The sequence below is a fragment of the Embiotoca jacksoni genome, unplaced genomic scaffold, assembly GCF_022577435.1.
Source record: "Embiotoca jacksoni isolate LCO1_2020_lvr unplaced genomic scaffold, fEmbJac1.0.p SCAF_7, whole genome shotgun sequence".
Classification (NCBI taxonomy): domain Eukaryota; kingdom Metazoa; phylum Chordata; class Actinopteri; family Embiotocidae; genus Embiotoca; species Embiotoca jacksoni.
Genome location: NW_027185425.1, coordinates 8,196,568 through 8,214,531, shown reverse-complemented (window position 1 = coordinate 8,214,531; position 17,964 = coordinate 8,196,568). Strand labels below are relative to the sequence as shown.

The 17,964-nt window shown below is 40.8% G+C and overlaps 1 protein-coding gene across 1 annotated transcript; it reads right to left on the bottom strand.

Moving 5' to 3' along the window:
• Positions 1-41: 41 nt before the first annotated feature.
• On the bottom strand, positions 42-12,891 carry susd5 (sushi domain containing 5). Its single transcript, XM_069176704.1, has 5 exons — positions 12,624-12,891; positions 11,353-11,530; positions 7,330-7,439; positions 5,597-5,785; positions 42-4,905 (listed from the first exon to the last, which is right to left on the bottom strand). Exons 1-5 carry the CDS (start codon positions 12,709-12,711, stop codon positions 2,966-2,968), a joined length of 2,505 nt encoding a protein of 834 aa, XP_069032805.1. The 5' UTR covers positions 12,712-12,891; the 3' UTR covers positions 42-2,965.
• Between the last annotated feature and the right edge of the window lie 5,073 nt (positions 12,892-17,964).

The window sequence follows — 17,964 nt, the reverse complement described above, 5'->3', positions numbered from 1 at the left end:
AACAATGAACAAAGGAGTGCAGTTTGAGATCTGTAACATTAGGCACTATGTCTATTAAAAATAGGAACCAGTGTTAAAACCACATGTTAAGAACTTTATTGTGACTTGGAGAACACGTATACAGTACAGGTTCCATCCTGACGTCAAACACATCAGGCTGTTTGAGATGAAAAAGAAGCACAAATGGGGCACAGTCAGCAATTTCATATTTTTTTTCTATGTTGCCCTGACTCATAATCCCAAACAAAATGTAATCTTTGTATTTTTTTTTACATTCTTTATTATCATGATGATCAGTCTTCAAGTGTGGATCATGTGACAAACCTGGTGTGTGACCAGAAAGATTGTTGCTTGATTATTTAGAGTGTTGTCTTCATTTATACTTCTGTGAGTAGGCTACAGTGCGTGTTTGTAAACAGCAGTGTGTAAGAGCAGGTGAAGTAAAAGGCAGCAGAGTTGGTTTTTGTAGAGATGAGCTGTGTGAGACATGAGGGGTAATGTCGAATGACAACTGCGTGTGACTCGTTTAGTGAAGGACCACAAGTCTTAAGTAATGCTACAGTATGTACAGCAAGTTAGTTCAGCCATAAATTCATATTTACAGAAACATAAAGAGACTTCAGACTCCAATCCTCCTCGCTACATTAGTGTAAATTCAGTTTCAGGCAGCAACTTATGGAAATGGAGATTGATTCAATATTTGTAGCTATGTGAATTGATTTCACACCAGATTTAAAAGTAATACAAATAAAATGCTTTTCATAAATTTGATAAAAACTCTGGAGGTTGCTTTGGAAACAGTATGAGAAAAAAAAAAAAAATCGAATTGTTATTGAATACACTATAAAGTGCCTTGCTTGTTAACCACCACTCACTGTTGACAATAATTACATGTAAAGCAGTTTCTATGTTGTTTATTTTCCTACATCACCACAGTGACTTACTCTAAACCCTCTCATGTTTATTTGTATTTATTTACATTCTTTTATGGAAGTTTCTATTTCAAACCGTTATTTTTGAATATCTGGCACAGTATGATGGAAAGGATGGCAAGTAAATATCACAGAGTCACTCGGAGCTACAGTACATTGTAAATAGCTTTATTACCTTTTTATCTATGGCTTTATACAGATTATGAATTTCTGACCAACCTGAATTGACTCATCTCTTGACTGCTTCGTCTGATTCACCGGATGAAGAGCGTGGTATAAACCTGGCACTGGCTGACTGATTCAGCCGACGTTCTCCTCCCCTTCCTCTATATCTTTTCAAAATCCCCATCACAACAGGAAACAACATCAACAACCTACACGTCCCTTTTTTTTTTAATCTTTTGCAGGGATTCAGCCATTTCAATTTGAGGCCTCTACATGAGCAAATGTTCCACCAAAACAAGTTCCCACGTCGACACTATTCGGCACCTTCTCTGCATCCTGGGTTTAGCGCAGCCCAAGACAACTGTGAATGGCTTAAAGAAATACAAACAACGGAGACAAGTTTTACCCCCCTATCAGAATGATATATGGGTGCAGACATGCCATTCGTCAGTCCAGTCCAGAAAGACTCGTACTGTAATCAATCAGGACAAAAAGAGGAAATGCCACCAACTGATATTAAAAATATCAACTATTACATTTATCAGTATGCATTTATGTATATAATCATTATCTATGTTTTAGGGTTTGTGGTCCAGCCCAAATTTGGACCTTTAGAAATCTAAATACCTTTTTCATTAAACATTCCTGTAAAAACACCTGCAGCAGTTAAAATATCACAAACCTTTTTGAGTTGAAACTATAACATTTTAGGTTGTTTTTCTCTGTTGCCATGGCAGCACAGCAATATTTTCTCTCTGGTTGGTTTGAATGCCGTCAGCATCTGCTCTGGTTCCTCAGTTGGAAACTTCAAACAAAATGTACCGCTGACCGGTGAATTGCACAGACCTGAGACACACACACACACACACACACACACACACACACACACACACACACCCTCTCTCTCTCTCTCTCTCTCTCTCTCTCTCTCTCTCTCAATCCCTCTATCACACACATACACAGGGCTGAATCTGCAGTCTGGATGCCTCTACATGTCGCAGGAGCCAATTGTCAAAACCAACAGAGGCAGGAAAGTCTTAAAATGTCTCTCCTGTCATACTGTAACTCTTATTTACACCTTTCCATGGCCTCTTTTGCCTTCTCTGTCCTCTCTCAGGTCTCTTCATACCTATGATCCCACTCTCTCATCTGGTCTAACCACCATCATCCTCCTTTCATTTGGGACTAGCTGTCCAAATGCTGTGATGGTCTGAAATGATCTGACCTTCAGCCCTCTTGTCGTGCAGGAACAAGTGGATTGTAGTTTTTATAAACATAATAAACAGAAAGGAAGATTGAGATTGATAAATCCAGACCAATTAACATCAACAATGAAAAGAGCACTCAATGAAGTCAACAAAAACGACAGCAAGGTAACAGAAAAATCATTACCACAATGTCCTCGAGCTTTGAAGGTTGAAGTCTCAGTTCATATATTCAAGCAGGCAGGCCTTGTGTTGTGGTTTTCCTACATGGTCATTTATAATCTCCTTTTTTCAGTTCCTGGAGTTGAGTCCAGCCCATGCACAGCCCCTTTATGTGTCCAGCTAGATGCCAAAGCTTTGAAAATAATGGATAGGTATAACGAAGATGGGTGGATTTCCTTGGGATCGATAGTTGGGAGAATTGTTACCATCTTGTTTGTTAGGCATCAGGTCTTATGGATATTGTCTGCTCGGTCTGCAAGGTTTTGCCCATAAAGCAGAACTGTAGCAAGTTATTTGTTCATACCTATTCAAAATCTTCAAATATGCAGTAGTTTCTAACAAGATGAGGAGCTGTCATTTCCTCCCAAATTCATCTGAATCTTCTCATTCCTCATAAATGTCTCTGCCCTACGTCAGTGTCCTTCTCCTTTTCTCTTGTTCCTACACTTTTTGCTGCATCTCTATCTGTTGGCCCTGCCTGGTCTGACTTTGGCCCTTCCCATTCATCTCGTACACTGAACTCTTCTGCTGTTGCCGTCGGTAACACCACACCCCGACGATGACCGCTATGGCGACAGCACACATTGCCACAATTATGGCTGCCACGGTGGGACCACGGCCGGAGGAGCTCGGCGGACGGGGCGGGCAGTCCTCACCCGCACAGATTGTCTCCCCCATCTCCCCTTCTGCCTCACCCCTCTCGCCAGTCTCACCGGACAGGTTGTGTTCAATGTGCTCCTCCATCCCTCCGGCGAAGACGTCGTCGTCGTCGTGCACCGGAGGAGCTGGGCCATGATCCAGGAAGGGGTGCTCGGTGAGGTCACCCAGCCAGGAGTGGGTGGGAGCTGCCTGTTGTGTGTCGTAGTCCAGGGTGTCGGAGTATGAGGGGGAGTCTGAGGGCTCTAAACGGTCAGGAGAGGGAACATGGGTCTGGTTGAAGCCAGGCCACACGTCATCCACTCCACCTTGGTCTAATTCAGGCCCCGAGGTGGGAGACTCGCGCTCCTCTGGTGAGCTGGTGTAAGGACCAGGTCTACGAACTTCCACCTCATTGGGTCTGTCTGTTGTCTTGACAACACTCCCCCTCTCGCTCTCCTCTGGTCTCACCCTCTCTGTTGTGGAGTCACTGTTTTCTGTTTCTTCTTGAGAAACAGGGTAGCCATCCAGCCAGGTCTCATCTGTGGTGGCCTTTCCTCCTCCTCCTCCTCCTCTCTGGGTGACGTTTTGATGCTCTTCGGTTGCTATAGAGAAGATGACATGTTGGTGACCGTCATCGCCTTCATGGCCATCATGATCATCGTAGCTCTCATCGTCTTTGTGTTCGTGATCTTCGTGATCATCGTGATCATCGTGATCATCACCGTCAGTGTAATGGCTGTTGTTGTCATTTTCATCCAGGTCATAATGCTCCTCGCCGTCATCATGTTCGTCAGGATCTGGATGTTCCTCAGAGCCATCAGGATGTTCTTCATCATCGTGATCATCGGTCACATCTTCATGCTCCTCATAGCTTTCGTGCTCATTGTAAGTATCGTGACGATCATCGTAATCCTGACTGCCGTAGCGAACACGATCTCGGTCCCCTTCATGTTCGCCCATGTCGTAATGGTCATCACGATCATCGTGGTTTTCGTGGTGTTCCTGTCTGTGCAGATTATCATGCTGAGCTGGATGCTTCACATCATCATCAGGGTCTTCATCACCGTCATCTTGATCATCATAGTGGCTGTCTTCATGGATGCCCTGGTCATCATGGCGGTTGTTGTCGTGATCGTCTTGGTCATCGTTATCATGGTCGTCGTAGCTATCTCGCTCGTGATCGTGAGCATCAGCACCGACAGGATGTTGGTGGTGTGTCTCTTGGCTCTCGTGCTCTTTGCTCTCCTCAGATTGGGCGCCAGAGGCTTTCTGTGTCGTCCGTGTGACTGGGTTGGTGGAGACGGGGTTTCCCTCCTCCTGGAAGTTCTCGGAGGGGAACCAGAACAGGTGTTTTGGGGAGAGAAGAGAGACAGGCGCTTCTGTGGCTGCAGCTCCATCAGTCTTGACTTCCTCCCTCCTCACCTGCTCCCCCCCCGGATGACCTATGAAGTCCTCAACAGCCCTTTCCTCAATTTGTTGTCCTTCTACAGATCCGTCAAATTTTCTACCATGATCAGTGACCCTTTCTTCCACTTCATGCTGTCCTTGATGCTCTTCTTCTACTTTGATACTGAAAGTAGTCTCTTGCTGCTCCTGACTCCTCTTCCCATCTGCGTGTGCAGCTCCATACACCTCCTCGTACACCTCGCCATGAGCCTCCTCTGGTCTTTCATTGTGGAGCTTCGTCTGTCCATAGGAATCTGTGAACTTGTCCTCGTAGTCGACGTGACTCTCAGTCTCATCTGCCGAAATACAAAGAGGAAATATATATTTGATCAAAACACGAAGCCACGTCAACTCTGCATTCATGAATATACAACTGAACGAAAACAAATCAAACAAGGCGTTTGCAGTGATGATGTTTACATTATGTTTATGAGGATATAGGTTAGCAGTGGTTCGTCAGCTTTTTGGATTATTTTTTTTTTGGTGATAATTATATGAAAATATTCTGCATTATCACACAAAACTAGCAAAGTTAGAATAAAGTAAATGTCATTTTGTGGAACAGGAATCTATTTTTTGTCTTTAAATCATCTTGTGACTCCTCAGATTTATCCAATACCTCAGAGCACAAACATGACTATGACTCTGTTACCTAACCGTCCACACAGGCCTGGCATTTTGCCTTCATAGACTCTTCCTCCCTCCGCTATGAACTGGGCCACATGATGGCATGTCACACTAGGGTGTCGTTGCAGCCATTTTCAACCCAACTCACAACTGAGACTCTGTTTTCCAGAAGCCAAGAATCAAGCACCAGTCACCAGACAACACAGACAGCTAACAAGCAAGGAAGAGAGGAGGTTGACCGCAGTCTGGTCTCCTGTCCGGGTTAAAGCTTTGAAGCAGATGAGCAAAAGGAGGAGCTGTCTCTTTCCGCCTCTTTCTATTTCCGCCCTGCTTTTCAACATGTTTTGAACACATCTGTACCTTTGACACAATTCTGCACCTGTCCATACCACTCCCCACAGCTGTCGCACATCAGGCTGAAGGCGGTGTCTCCGCTGGGCATCACATAGCCGGGGACACATGTGTACAGCAGCTCATCTCCCATCTCAAACCCTGCGTGGCCATGCAGACGTGCATTAGGGAAGGATGGAGGGTCTCCACACGGCACACCTGTCAACAACAAACAAAGTGATGCGTGTCATCTAAAATAAATAGAATTAAAATGTCTTAAATTCTATTATTTAAAGATAGTTCAATCCATGTTTAATAATGCACAGTGTCGTCACTAAACACGATTCATTGTTCTTCAGCTTTACTGCAGCAGTATCCCATTTTTAAACAACATAAATGAGAATGACTCCCAGGACATGAAGCTGCAGGATTAATGGAAAATGTATACATTTATATAATAAATAGTAACATTGTGTTAAGACTTAAAGCTGATATTGTCATGGATTTGGTCTGTGGGCCTGTTTTAAGTTAAGTTTGTTCCCTGTGTCTCTGTCTCTACACTGCAGAGGTGAACTTCTCATTGTGTCCTGGACTCACTCCCTTTTGTGAGTAAAGTTTTTCTAAGGTCCTTCCTCCTGCTCAACTTTGACAGCTACACAATATATCCTTAGGTTTGAGTTTAGTTATCAGTCTCTTATTTATTATCACAAAAAATGTGTTCAACTGTTATTTTATTGTAATATTAAGCAAGGAATATCAGACTGAAGGTCTAATATTTAATTAAACACTACTCAATTTACAGTAGCAGTTCTGTAAATGATTAATAAATTCAGGTATTTTTACAGACTTGAGTCCATTTCTAACAAATACCCCTTTAAATTACTGCCAAACATTTTCCAAAACAAATCTATCAAAGTATTTTCTTCCACGCAGACAAACATATTTTTGTTATCTGCACATTTGCTGTACTGTATTGTCATGTTCTCATAATAATGTATTCTAGTCTTTAACTTTGAATAACTGCAATATCAAATAGTCCAAATTCAATACAACAATAACGTTTTATAGAATATAATCATAGGTCAGTTTACGAGGTTGTTTTCATATTTCTGCATTGAAGGCACAAAAACACATTACAAGACTGTAAAACTATGGTTTGTGTGTAAATGTTGTTAGCAGGATAAAAATACCTGGAATGGTGCTTTTTAAATTCAATGCAACTTTCTTCTAAAATGTGAATTTTTTTTTATTAATTTAGTACAATTGTGGGAGTGTGAGACCTTGATAATGGGGTCAGCATGGCCAAAAACCTGCAGTCATGAACAAAACTATGACCAATACCTGCAGTCACAACCATAACCCTGAGTGTGAAGCTGTGGACTTTCTTTTGCCTGCGTTAAGTGGATCTGTACTGTTCATTTCTCCTACAGCAGAGGGTTTGTTCCAGCCTCGGGATGTGTGGTCTATAAAGTATTGTGGCTCTACTGTTTATGAGGAAGGAGTAGAGACCTTTTCTAGGTGGCGTTCAACACTAATCTCATCCAAAAACCAACCACTGACTACCCACCCCCTCCCCCCAACCTCCTTTATACGTACATTCATGGATCAAGTCATCACACACACACACACACACACACACACACACACACACACACACACACACACACACACACACACACACACACGCGTGCGCGCGCGCGCCTATACAAAGCTCATTCATTACTCACAATAATATCTAATGATTAAAAATCTTGTATACTGACCTTTGTCTTTGATACAGAAGGCGTCCAGGTGTGCAGCGTCCTCTGTGGCATTTTCTATCCTCACATCCACTGCTTTCAGTGCACTGCCCACAACATTACACACGGTCGTCCTACAGATACACAGACACACACAGAGACGGTAAGAATACAATGATCTACATATAAAGTTGTATTAATTAATGAAAGGCTAACACTAATTACAACGTGATGTGAGAGTGCCTGGCCTGCTGCGAAGCATTTCAGAATTCCTGAGGGACTTGAGGATTGACGGTAGTCAAAATTAAACCCAGTGTGTTTACTTTTAACACACACACACATATACACAGAAACAGACTCCCAGATATCTTGTACTTAACCACACTCCTTCATGGAAAATTTACTCCAGTTTTATACTTACGATAAGTACAGTTTTAAGGTATTTTAATATTTCTATGTTTTGGTACTTTATACTTCACAACATTTCAGAGGAAAATATTAACTTTCTGCTATATATATCTAGAATGTGAAAATGTTCATATTAAAATGTAACACAACAAACACACAAAATGAGCTAAATCAATAAAAAAGATTAAACCAGTGGTTCTCTTTCAAAAAAGCAGTGTTTCGTTGTGAAAAGTCTGAGAGTTTTGGCAGCGCCACCAAAGAGACATTTCTTCTAAGCTTCTCAGATGGTTTCATTTAAATAACATTTTTTATATTTCACATAAAGGAATACAGATTTGTTTATCAGAGCTTTTTCCCTCGTCTATTGATCATCTCCAGACCTCTCCGATTTATCTTGTGACCTTTTTGAGGGGACCTAACCCACATGTTGGGAACCACTGGACTAAAACAGTATATTGAAAGGAGCCAGCTACATCTCCCACAGCTGCAAAAACAAAATACTGCTTACAAACGGGTGCATGTTACATAGCTTGTTGAACACTTTGCTGATACTTCTGTACTTCTGTCAGATTATGAATGCAGGTCTTTTATTTTGAAATATGGAAACATTAACATATTGGTACTTTTACTTAAAAAACATTATTTGAATGTTTTTTAAACCACTGATAAAAGTGAAGGGACTGAGAGTAATATCAGAGATACTGTATAATGTTTCTTCTGAGTAATATCATGTAAAGCTGCAGCTCTGTTTTTTTGTTGTGTATATGGAGACTGTGATTGTGCACAGATATATACAGTATCACAGTACAGTGCTCTCTTTGTCACCGCCTAATATGTTGCCTGTTCAAATATTATTACATCGTGACATCAGGGTCCAGGAACACACATCATGGCTCAGACATGCTGCAGTATCAGCAGCTGTAAGCATCGTACACAATATTATCACGCCAGGACATCTTGGGAATCGACGTTCCCATAAAAGAGCCTTAAGTTTCTTCATATAGAACAATCATCATGGACTTAATATAATATCTGTTCCACAGGGACCAAATAATGCGGAAAGTGCACAACGCCTACAAGCTGCTGAGGCTAAAAATGCTGAGTAAATAATCTATTTTTATTGCCACATTTTTACATTAGTGGTCCATTTGTCATCGAAAAACACCCGATAAGACTGGCTCAAACTTCCCAGGCCAATCAAATCATGTTCCCATAACGGCTCCCAGCATCAAGCAAGTTTAACTGAGTTCACAATCACAAGGCAGACACATTTTACTTTTATTAGGTAATATTGTTACCAGCAATCATTAAATGGAAAAGATACAGGTCCAGACTTGAGAGCATGCATGTGCGTGGGTCTGTGTGTAACTAAACTAATCAAAGCATCACTAATTAGAAAGTATTTGATTGGCGGTACAGTGAGAGTGTGAGAAGATAGCAGTGAGTCATACTGCACGCTTGTGCTACGCTAACTTCAGCTTATAAGGACAAAAGTCTGAAAGACAGAGAGAGGCGGGGAGCAAGACAGAAATCACCAAGAAAACAGAGAGACACAAAGACTGTTTAAACATTAAACAGGCATCTGTGTGTGAGAGAGGGAGGAGACAAGATTGACCTCTGTGAGTATTTCACCTGAAAGATGAACCATCTCTCAAATCCTTTACCTTACATGACATAACTATTAAACGGAAAACCCAAATGTATGTACATGTACGTGTGTGTATGAAACCAAGTGTTAATTCAGTCTGCCCGTATTGTGTTTGGTTACCAGGGGAGCAAATGTTTGATTGACAGGTAAGAGGAAGCTGTTAAGGGAGCTTAGTCAATCTGAGACGCACTTGTTATTATGCAACCAACCTAAAAACGTATGTTGTGGAAAACATCACAGTTCACACCATGGAGAGAAATACATGAAACACACATTTATACATCTGAGGCACCAAAAAGTGACTGAAGTTGTGCTACATGGAGCATTTCTGTCACTTCAGTCTAAACTGTGCTGCGTTCAGTCTGTAATATCCACAAAATTCCCTGATATTTTCTGCTCATTTGTGTCAGGAGTGCAGAGGTGACGTAAAGGATAAGGACACGATGAGCATCAATATGTGCGCTAAAACTTGTAGATATAGTTCTGTATCAAATTGCTGCCCTTTTAAGTGTTTTTATTCATTTGAAGGAGAAAATGTGAGAAATATCAAATTACTTGAAGATAGCAAGAAGAGAGTAACAAATAGGAAGGAGACCATTAGGCTGTAAATTGTTTTTCCCTTCACAGTTTGCTGAAAATACACATAAGGCCATAATTCCAATAAATACACATTGTGTACTAATGACTGAATAGCCAGTCAAAGACCAACTGTTGGTATTGTGCTGTTTTTATACATGCTGTTTCATGTTATATCAGTCCATTCTGGTCCTTTTCTACTTAGTAACCTCCAACTCACTCTTCTCTGACCTCAGGATTCTCAATGTTTTTTGCATAAAAGTCAATTTAGAGTCAGTAAGAGATCATAAAATGTACCTTTCATCGTGTCAGACACTATCATAATATTTTAAATGCATGGATAATCAATTCTACCAGAACATATGTGACATTACACATCCATTCAATTTACTGTAGCAGCACTGAGCATGATTTTTTTCACGTCTCGACTGAGTCATCAGAAACGGAGAGGAAGGTGGTGTGGAGGTCCTGACTTGGACAGACAGAGACGTAGAAGGATGATACACTGTATACATGGTAAGTGAGTGTGACTGCTGATGTCCACACAGAAACATGTAAAAAGCAAGAAGCGTACAGAGAGGAAAAAAAAGAGTCCACTTTTCCTTTGACTAGACGCTGGTCCTTTTCAGGGCAGCTGCCATTTTGAAGCAGTACAGTTTCGTAACATTTTTAGTTTGAAATTTTTTTTAGGGAACGTTTTTTTCCAAGCACCAATAATTTTACGAGTTATTAAACAGTAAACCAACATTTACCAAAAAAAAACAACCTATTTTTCCTTTTTTCATCTTGGCCAACAAATCAATTTGTCAATTTTTTTTATAATCAAATAGGATAATTAACAAACGTTAACATGCTGTCACCTTAAAGATTGGTATGTCAGCTTTGTCATTCCTTTATCTGTAGCACATAGACTGCAATCAGTTTCGATTATCCTCTGTAATTACAACAAAGCATTCACGCTGTCAATCATCAAACTAACAGTGGACCTGTCTGCCTGCAGACCCAAATCAACTCTGACCGTCTGTCTGTGTGTGTGTCTGTTTCTGTCTCTGGGTGCTATAAGCTGTGTGTCATGTTTCCGTGGAGATGAGAGGTGTAAATGGAGGCAGTTGTCGACATGACACCCCGGCTCAGAATTCCCTCCTCCTCCAGGAAGAAACAGAGAAGTCTTTCTCCCTCTCTTCCTCTCTGCTTTTTCTCTTTCCCCCCTGAAATGTGTCACTCTTCTATCTTCCCACTCTCTCCTCTGTAACCGCCGCCGCTCTCTTTACTTCCCTTCTCTTTCATCCACTCCTGCCGCCTGCGTCACACACACAGATGCACACACACCAAAATGACCTTTGACGCCTGTAGAAATTCTCAAGTCTCCCTTCATGCCCCCATAAAACAATGAAGAAAAATACTTATTTTCTTACCCTACTGTGCCACCATAAAGCCACCCACGGGTGCACGGGGAGAAGAAGCACTCCACCACAGCATGACGGAGCTCCTCTGCTGATGCCAAGTGGGCATGTTGTGAGGCACAAGCTTGTTCAGCATCTCTGAAGCCCTGCAGGCTGGAGGAGTTCCTCAGGTCCAACACAAACACTCGACCTGAGGACAGAGAGAGAGAGCAAGGAGTGAGAGGAACCTATTTTTTAGATTTAGCCTGTGTGGACAATGGAAGGATGTGTAGTAATAATATCTGCTAATAAAATCAAATGTATAATTATTATTTTTTTGCTGTAATACAATCAGAATAAAACACACTTCTTGTTTCTGTTTCCTATAAGAAAAAAAGATAGATGCATATGTTCACAAAAGACAGTCGCCCCAGGTTAACATTGAGGGTCAAGATATCACTTGTTAATCTTCGGGAGCCATAAATTCATCAAAAATTAAATTTGTCCTTTAATTTCCTCAAGCCATACACAATGTTTTTGAGCAGTAGTTATTATTGTTAAGGATTTGTGGCATTTAATGGAATGGTTATTGAAGAAACACATAGTTTTGACACCAAGTTGTGAGCAGGTAATCTGTTTTATTTTACATGTCATTTCACATGCAGACACACACTGAATCAAAACACACTGTGTCTTCCTCATAAAATGTAAGGTCCAATAATAATAACAATAATAATTCCAGTCACTAAAGGAACTCAAGTAGGCCTAACATGCAAGTCTCTTTAGAAAAGCTCAGCAGTAAAGTTTGAGTAAACTGATTGTTAATTAACACTGACCACCTCAGTTACATCATTGGCTGCTCTGAAACACCATAGAAAAAGTGCTTTATGTTTAAATTCTGAGGAGTTACTTTTTTCAACAAAATGTAATGAAACTGAGACAACCCGTAGAAAACTGTCTCTGTAAAAGCTTAAAGTAAAGATGACTGCGCGCAACGCTGGCTGCTCAAACTATTACGCACAGGTTTGTACGACGTAAAGAGGCTGTGTTTTGTACAGGTACTTACATGAATATGTAAAATTTCTGTTATCTTGACAAAAACTATTTTTGAGGGAAAAACCTTTGGGCTGAAAATGATAACGAAAACGCTTAAAATAACAAGGCAGGTGCCAATTGTTCTCCCGCGCTTCCACCAGTGAGCATCACCAGTTCAGTGAGACTACTGTAATATTTGGATATGTTTCGGAATAACTTTATAATTAATGATTTAGTTGTGGCATTAATGGCTTAAAATGTTTACTTACCGTCTGCATTTACAACAGAAGTCAGCAGGAGACACGCCAGGCATCCAAAGAGCAGTGACTGAACATTTTGCATACAACTATCCAGCATCTTTTGTTCGTCCTCGGTTGTAGACTAAATGTCACGCCTTATTTCGTGTCCAAGAACTTACAAATGACTTTGTATTCACAAACTTGCAGGTCAAAGTGACAGCGGGGAGCAAACTAGTGCTTTTCCCCCTCTCGGTGACAGAGGTTGACTGAGCAGTAGAGAGGTATTGGCTTGTTAACAAGTGAGGAGGTTCACGGAAAAAACGGCTGCAGCGGCTCAAGAGCAAGGCGCAGTTTATCTCCCCAAATAGTAGCGCTCGCAAGCAGATGGAGCACCTGTGTGAAAACTTGCGTGCTCCCGTTAATAAATACGTCACGGCTCAAAATCTTGAGGGTGGGCAGGCAGACGCGGTGAGATAGACTGCCGGACTGCTCCTTTACAGAGAGAGAGAGAGAGAGAGAGAGAGAGAGAGAGAGAGGGAGAGAGAGAGAGAATCCTCCAGCTCTACCTAAACATTAAAAATATAAGGGAGTGTGCATTTATTTTGCAGAACAAACAACACTGCATGGCTATTTATAGTCAACCTAACAGCCAGAGTCTAATAAGGGACCTCAGGTTCAGTACAGAGCTGATCCTTAGAGCATTCAAATCTTAATTAAGGTGCTGTCCCCTCTGCTATAGGCCAAACTTCTCTCAATTGGATGGTGTGTGTGTGTGTGTGTGTGTGTGTGTGTGTGTCCGTGTCCCATTTGCTGAGAGATAAAGCTTTTTGGAGCATTCAGGCATTGTTTCAATGAATCTGCAGGAGAAGATAACAAACCCACATACATGCAGCATCCAAACTAGTAAACCAACATCGACAATCTACATACCTATAAAAATGCTGCACACGGAGAATAAAAGTTATCACAGTAGGCACACATGCTTTTTCAATGAATACACCACACACAGAAGAGCTGAATCTCTTCCTGTTACTCATCTGCACATAAACATCACATCCATGAAGATAGTGTTAGTACAGTGCAGTACGCTTGTCTTCCAGTGAGTCAATGGTTGAGGCATTTTGTCTTCTGCAAGTGAAAACATATATATTTTGAAGATGATGATATATTTTGACCTTGGAAATAATCTCAACACAATGTCCATGTTATTAACTGGTTCTAGAGCTTCAACACAGTCTTTGTCAGCAGATGGCCTTTGACAAGGTGTCATGAGAGTTCTTTGAGATTTTCTCAACTTTCATGCCAAAACAGGAAATGATTGTCGCAGTACATATGTACAGTATTATTGACAAAATGAACAAAGTAACTCGAACTAGGTCAAGTTGCAGTTTCCATCCATGTCTGTCCAGACTCATGGTGTTTCTGAGATATTGCATTCACATGCATGACATGGACATGAGGTTACAGACCTTGACCTTTGACCTTTTGACCAGCAAAATATAATACGTTCATCTGTCTGTCCAAGTGAATGTTTGTGCAAAATCTGAAAAAAGAATCTGAAAGGTTCTCTTGAGATATCACATGCCCAAAAATGGGATGACATGAGGTCACAGTGACTTTAAGCTTTGACTTTTGACTCCCAAAATCTAATCACCTAATCAGTTTGTAAAGTAACAGTTGCTGTCAAATAATTGTAGTGGAATAAAAAGTACAACATCTGTCTCAAAATTATTATCGAGCTGAGACAGAATGTGACATAAAATTGATTTTTTTTTTTAGTACCACAAATTTGTTGTGGTTAACTTTCAGTACAATAGATGTACTTACACTACACTACAAGAGACTGTTTTCATCAAGAGTAGGATCCAAATTAATTTTTTTAGAGAGAAAAGAAGGAGGAAAGAAAATAAAGAGGCAGCAGAAGATGAAAACACTGAGATGAAGGATGGTTTTCCAGCTCCCTACAGTAGAGGAGATGACGGATGTGATTTCAAGAGAGAGAAAGCTGCAGACAGTGTGGGTCAGACCATGTGCGCACATGTACAGGAATATTCTTTTGTGGAAAAAAAATTATAAAATAGATCTAAAAAAAACGATGACAGAAATTTCTTGAGGAGTGACGCCTTTGTTGAGGATTCACACTTACTCATCTCTTTTCTTCTCTTTCTTTCACATCACATCTTTTCCATGTTCATAACTCTCCATGTTCCCTCCGTCCCACTGGAGTCACCCATGATGCTGCTGCATTCTGGCTTCAAATCCTTCACTGGTGTTTTTCCATGTTAGTCACTCTTCTCTGAATGTCTCTGTCACATTTTTTCACCCTGCACTCCTGCACCTCTCATTCTTTAATGGATGTCCTCTTCAAAGAGTTAGATGAGGAGATCAGATGGGCTAAGATCCTGACTTACGGCCAAAGGGCTATTTCTGGAGAGTTGGAGGATCGCACAGGCGAGGGGAGAGTGATGGCAAGGAGGAGAGAGACAGTGATTCACACCTGCACCATCTCAGAGAGGCTGGTGAGAATTATGTTTGCTGCAGGTGTCCAGAGGGAGCTCTGTTAGGGGACAGACACACATCCAGACATCACACAGGTGTGTAATCTCACAGGACTTCCAGTACACACCCATTAGGCAATCTGTGCTGTCAGAGTAAACTCACACACACACACACACACACACACACACACACACACACACACACACACACACACACACACACACACGCACACACACGCACACACACAGAAATGTGCAACGTACAACCACAAGAATACTCTGAGTATGTGTGAGACCAATGACTTCCCATGTGACACATGCCCTGTCAGGATGAAGCGTAGCGCAGGTGTGTGATCAACTCAGAGGAAATCATTGGTCATAATGGGACACAGGGAATAATGGCGTTGTCTCCATGGCAACAGCCTCCTAAAACCTTCGTGATGGGATGGGGTCCAGACAAACAGGAACAGCTTTGAAAGCCAAAACTGAAGCTGCATCCAGGTAAAATATGGTTTTCGGAAAAGTGATTGACCGTGTGTGATTGACCGTGTGTGTGTGTGTGTGTGTGTGTGTGTGTGTGTGCGCGCGCGCGTGTGTGTGTGTACTTGCATGTGAAAACAATATATGTCAAAGAAGTCTCTTCATGCAGAGCTCAGAAGAACATCCCTGATTTTATTTCTATGACAGTGCACTTTTCACATAAACCAGAGTGTCTAAGAAGGTTGATTTAACTTGAAAACATATTGGAGATAAATGGTTTTCACTGGACAGTGAAAACATGTTTGAACCTACAAATACATGAGTGATTTAGTGACAGTGAAACATAATAATCTACAGCAGTTTTTAAAAACAGAAGTTTGCAGAGCATTTAGTACTAGAATAGTAACAAAGTAAATTAAAAACAGTGAAACAAACTAAAGAACACATTACAAACACAAATAAGGAGAGTACAAATAGAGATTATGGCCAAAAAGTTGCAACTATCCATATAAGTTTTTTAATATACTCAATGATGGACTGAATATAAACGTATTCACCCCCTTATTAACTACATAAACATACTTGACCTCTATAAAAACATTGAGCGTGTAGCAGACGTGGGTCCATGTGACATCATTGCAGTTGCTGCAATCATCAGGACACATTCAACACTGAGCTGTCAGCCACAGCCGAGTCCGGATGAGAAGGGTGTGGAGCTATTCAAAGAACGTAGTTAATTCATTTGACTACTGATGAGAGATTACCATGTGATGCGGTGGGATGGGGTGGCACAAGGATAAAAAATGTGTTGCATGCAAATGAAAGATTACTTTTTCGCACAAACTTAACAAAATCTATTTCTTCATGCCAGTACGCACGCACAAAGTGTTGTCAATCTGAGCCTGTTACGCAATAATTTAGTGTAAAAGCTTTGAGAAAATGTCTGACAAATTGCATAATTGGCTGTGCTTGATCTCACAACCAGAAGTCCTAAATGGCTTACTATTGTATTAAAGAGGTAACAAAGCAGCTGTAGATCAATATTTTGTGTTTTGTATGTCGGATTTTGTTCATTGAGATTTTATTCAATTTCATGAAGTTTCATCTGCTGGTTAGTCAGAGGCCACCTAATGTGTGATAAAAGACGGAGACCACACAGTTCCTAAATGATGCAAACGGTTACAATTAAGTGAATGAAATTCCAAATAAAATATGTTTTAGGAGCACGGTCAGTGGTGTACAGAGCTGTGTGAGCTGCATGGAGTCCAGGGGAAACAAAGTGAAAATCATCAACTGAGCCCTGCTTCAGTGTAATGCATCTGCTGACAAAGTTTCAGCTCCACCTTCCACTTCCTGGAACAAAAAGTTATTCAGAGAGACAAGAAGGCCACCAAATCTAACATTTTTGTCTTGTCTCACTACTAATTAATTAAAAACCAATAATTTTCCACACAGCTTGCTAATAACAAGCCTTTCTAAACGTCATCTGAGGGACAAAACCCATTAATCAAGGCTTAAATGAAAATGACAGATCCAAAATGTCAGGGCCTCTGAGAGGAGCCTTCAGAGAAAGATCACTGGCCGGCAGACAGACCGAAATAGGCTACATACCCCTATCAAGCTCCATCATTCATGTATGACTGAAGTTACGGTCACTGTAAGTTAAGTTATAATGTACAGTACTTTTTAAAAACAGAGGTTTGCAAAGTGTTTGTAGTATATATATAAAAAAGCAACCATTTAAATTATTAGAATAACAAGACTATGGGGTCAGAAGCAACTAGTAAATGATTGGACTGTGTAAGAAGCACTTGAAGGTTTTTAATTTGAAATGGATTGAGTAGGATTTGATTTTTGAAACAGTGATGTATCAGCAACTGCCTCTGTTCATGTTGTTTTTGTCCCCTGTTGGAGCCACGCTAACATTATTGTAAGATTAATGTAACGCTATTTAGACTAGCCGCCTACGTAGTAAAGCAGGAAGGCGAGAACAGAAACTAAGTGCCCCCCTGGGTATGAAGGTTATTTAGGGCCATTATGAATCGTCCAGATAAAAGCAAGCGGACTAGAAGAGAGGAAAATTAAAGAGTTGAATAAGACAGGTACATTAGATACAATAAAAAATACAAAGTAACAAATATACAAGGTTTATATACATGTAAAATACACAGTTAAATATGGCAAAATTAGAATGTAAATGCAAAATATTGTGGTGTGCAAAGGGTTAAATGGTGGAAAATATAATAAAATTCGGTCCAGTTCAGGGACTGCTGGCTTGTTGAAGGCAGATGAGTAGTAGTTAAAGTAGAAAATCTCATAAAATGTAAATACTCAAGTAAAGTACAGTGCAAATCATTTGTACAATTCCTACTGCATGTTCTAACCCATATCCA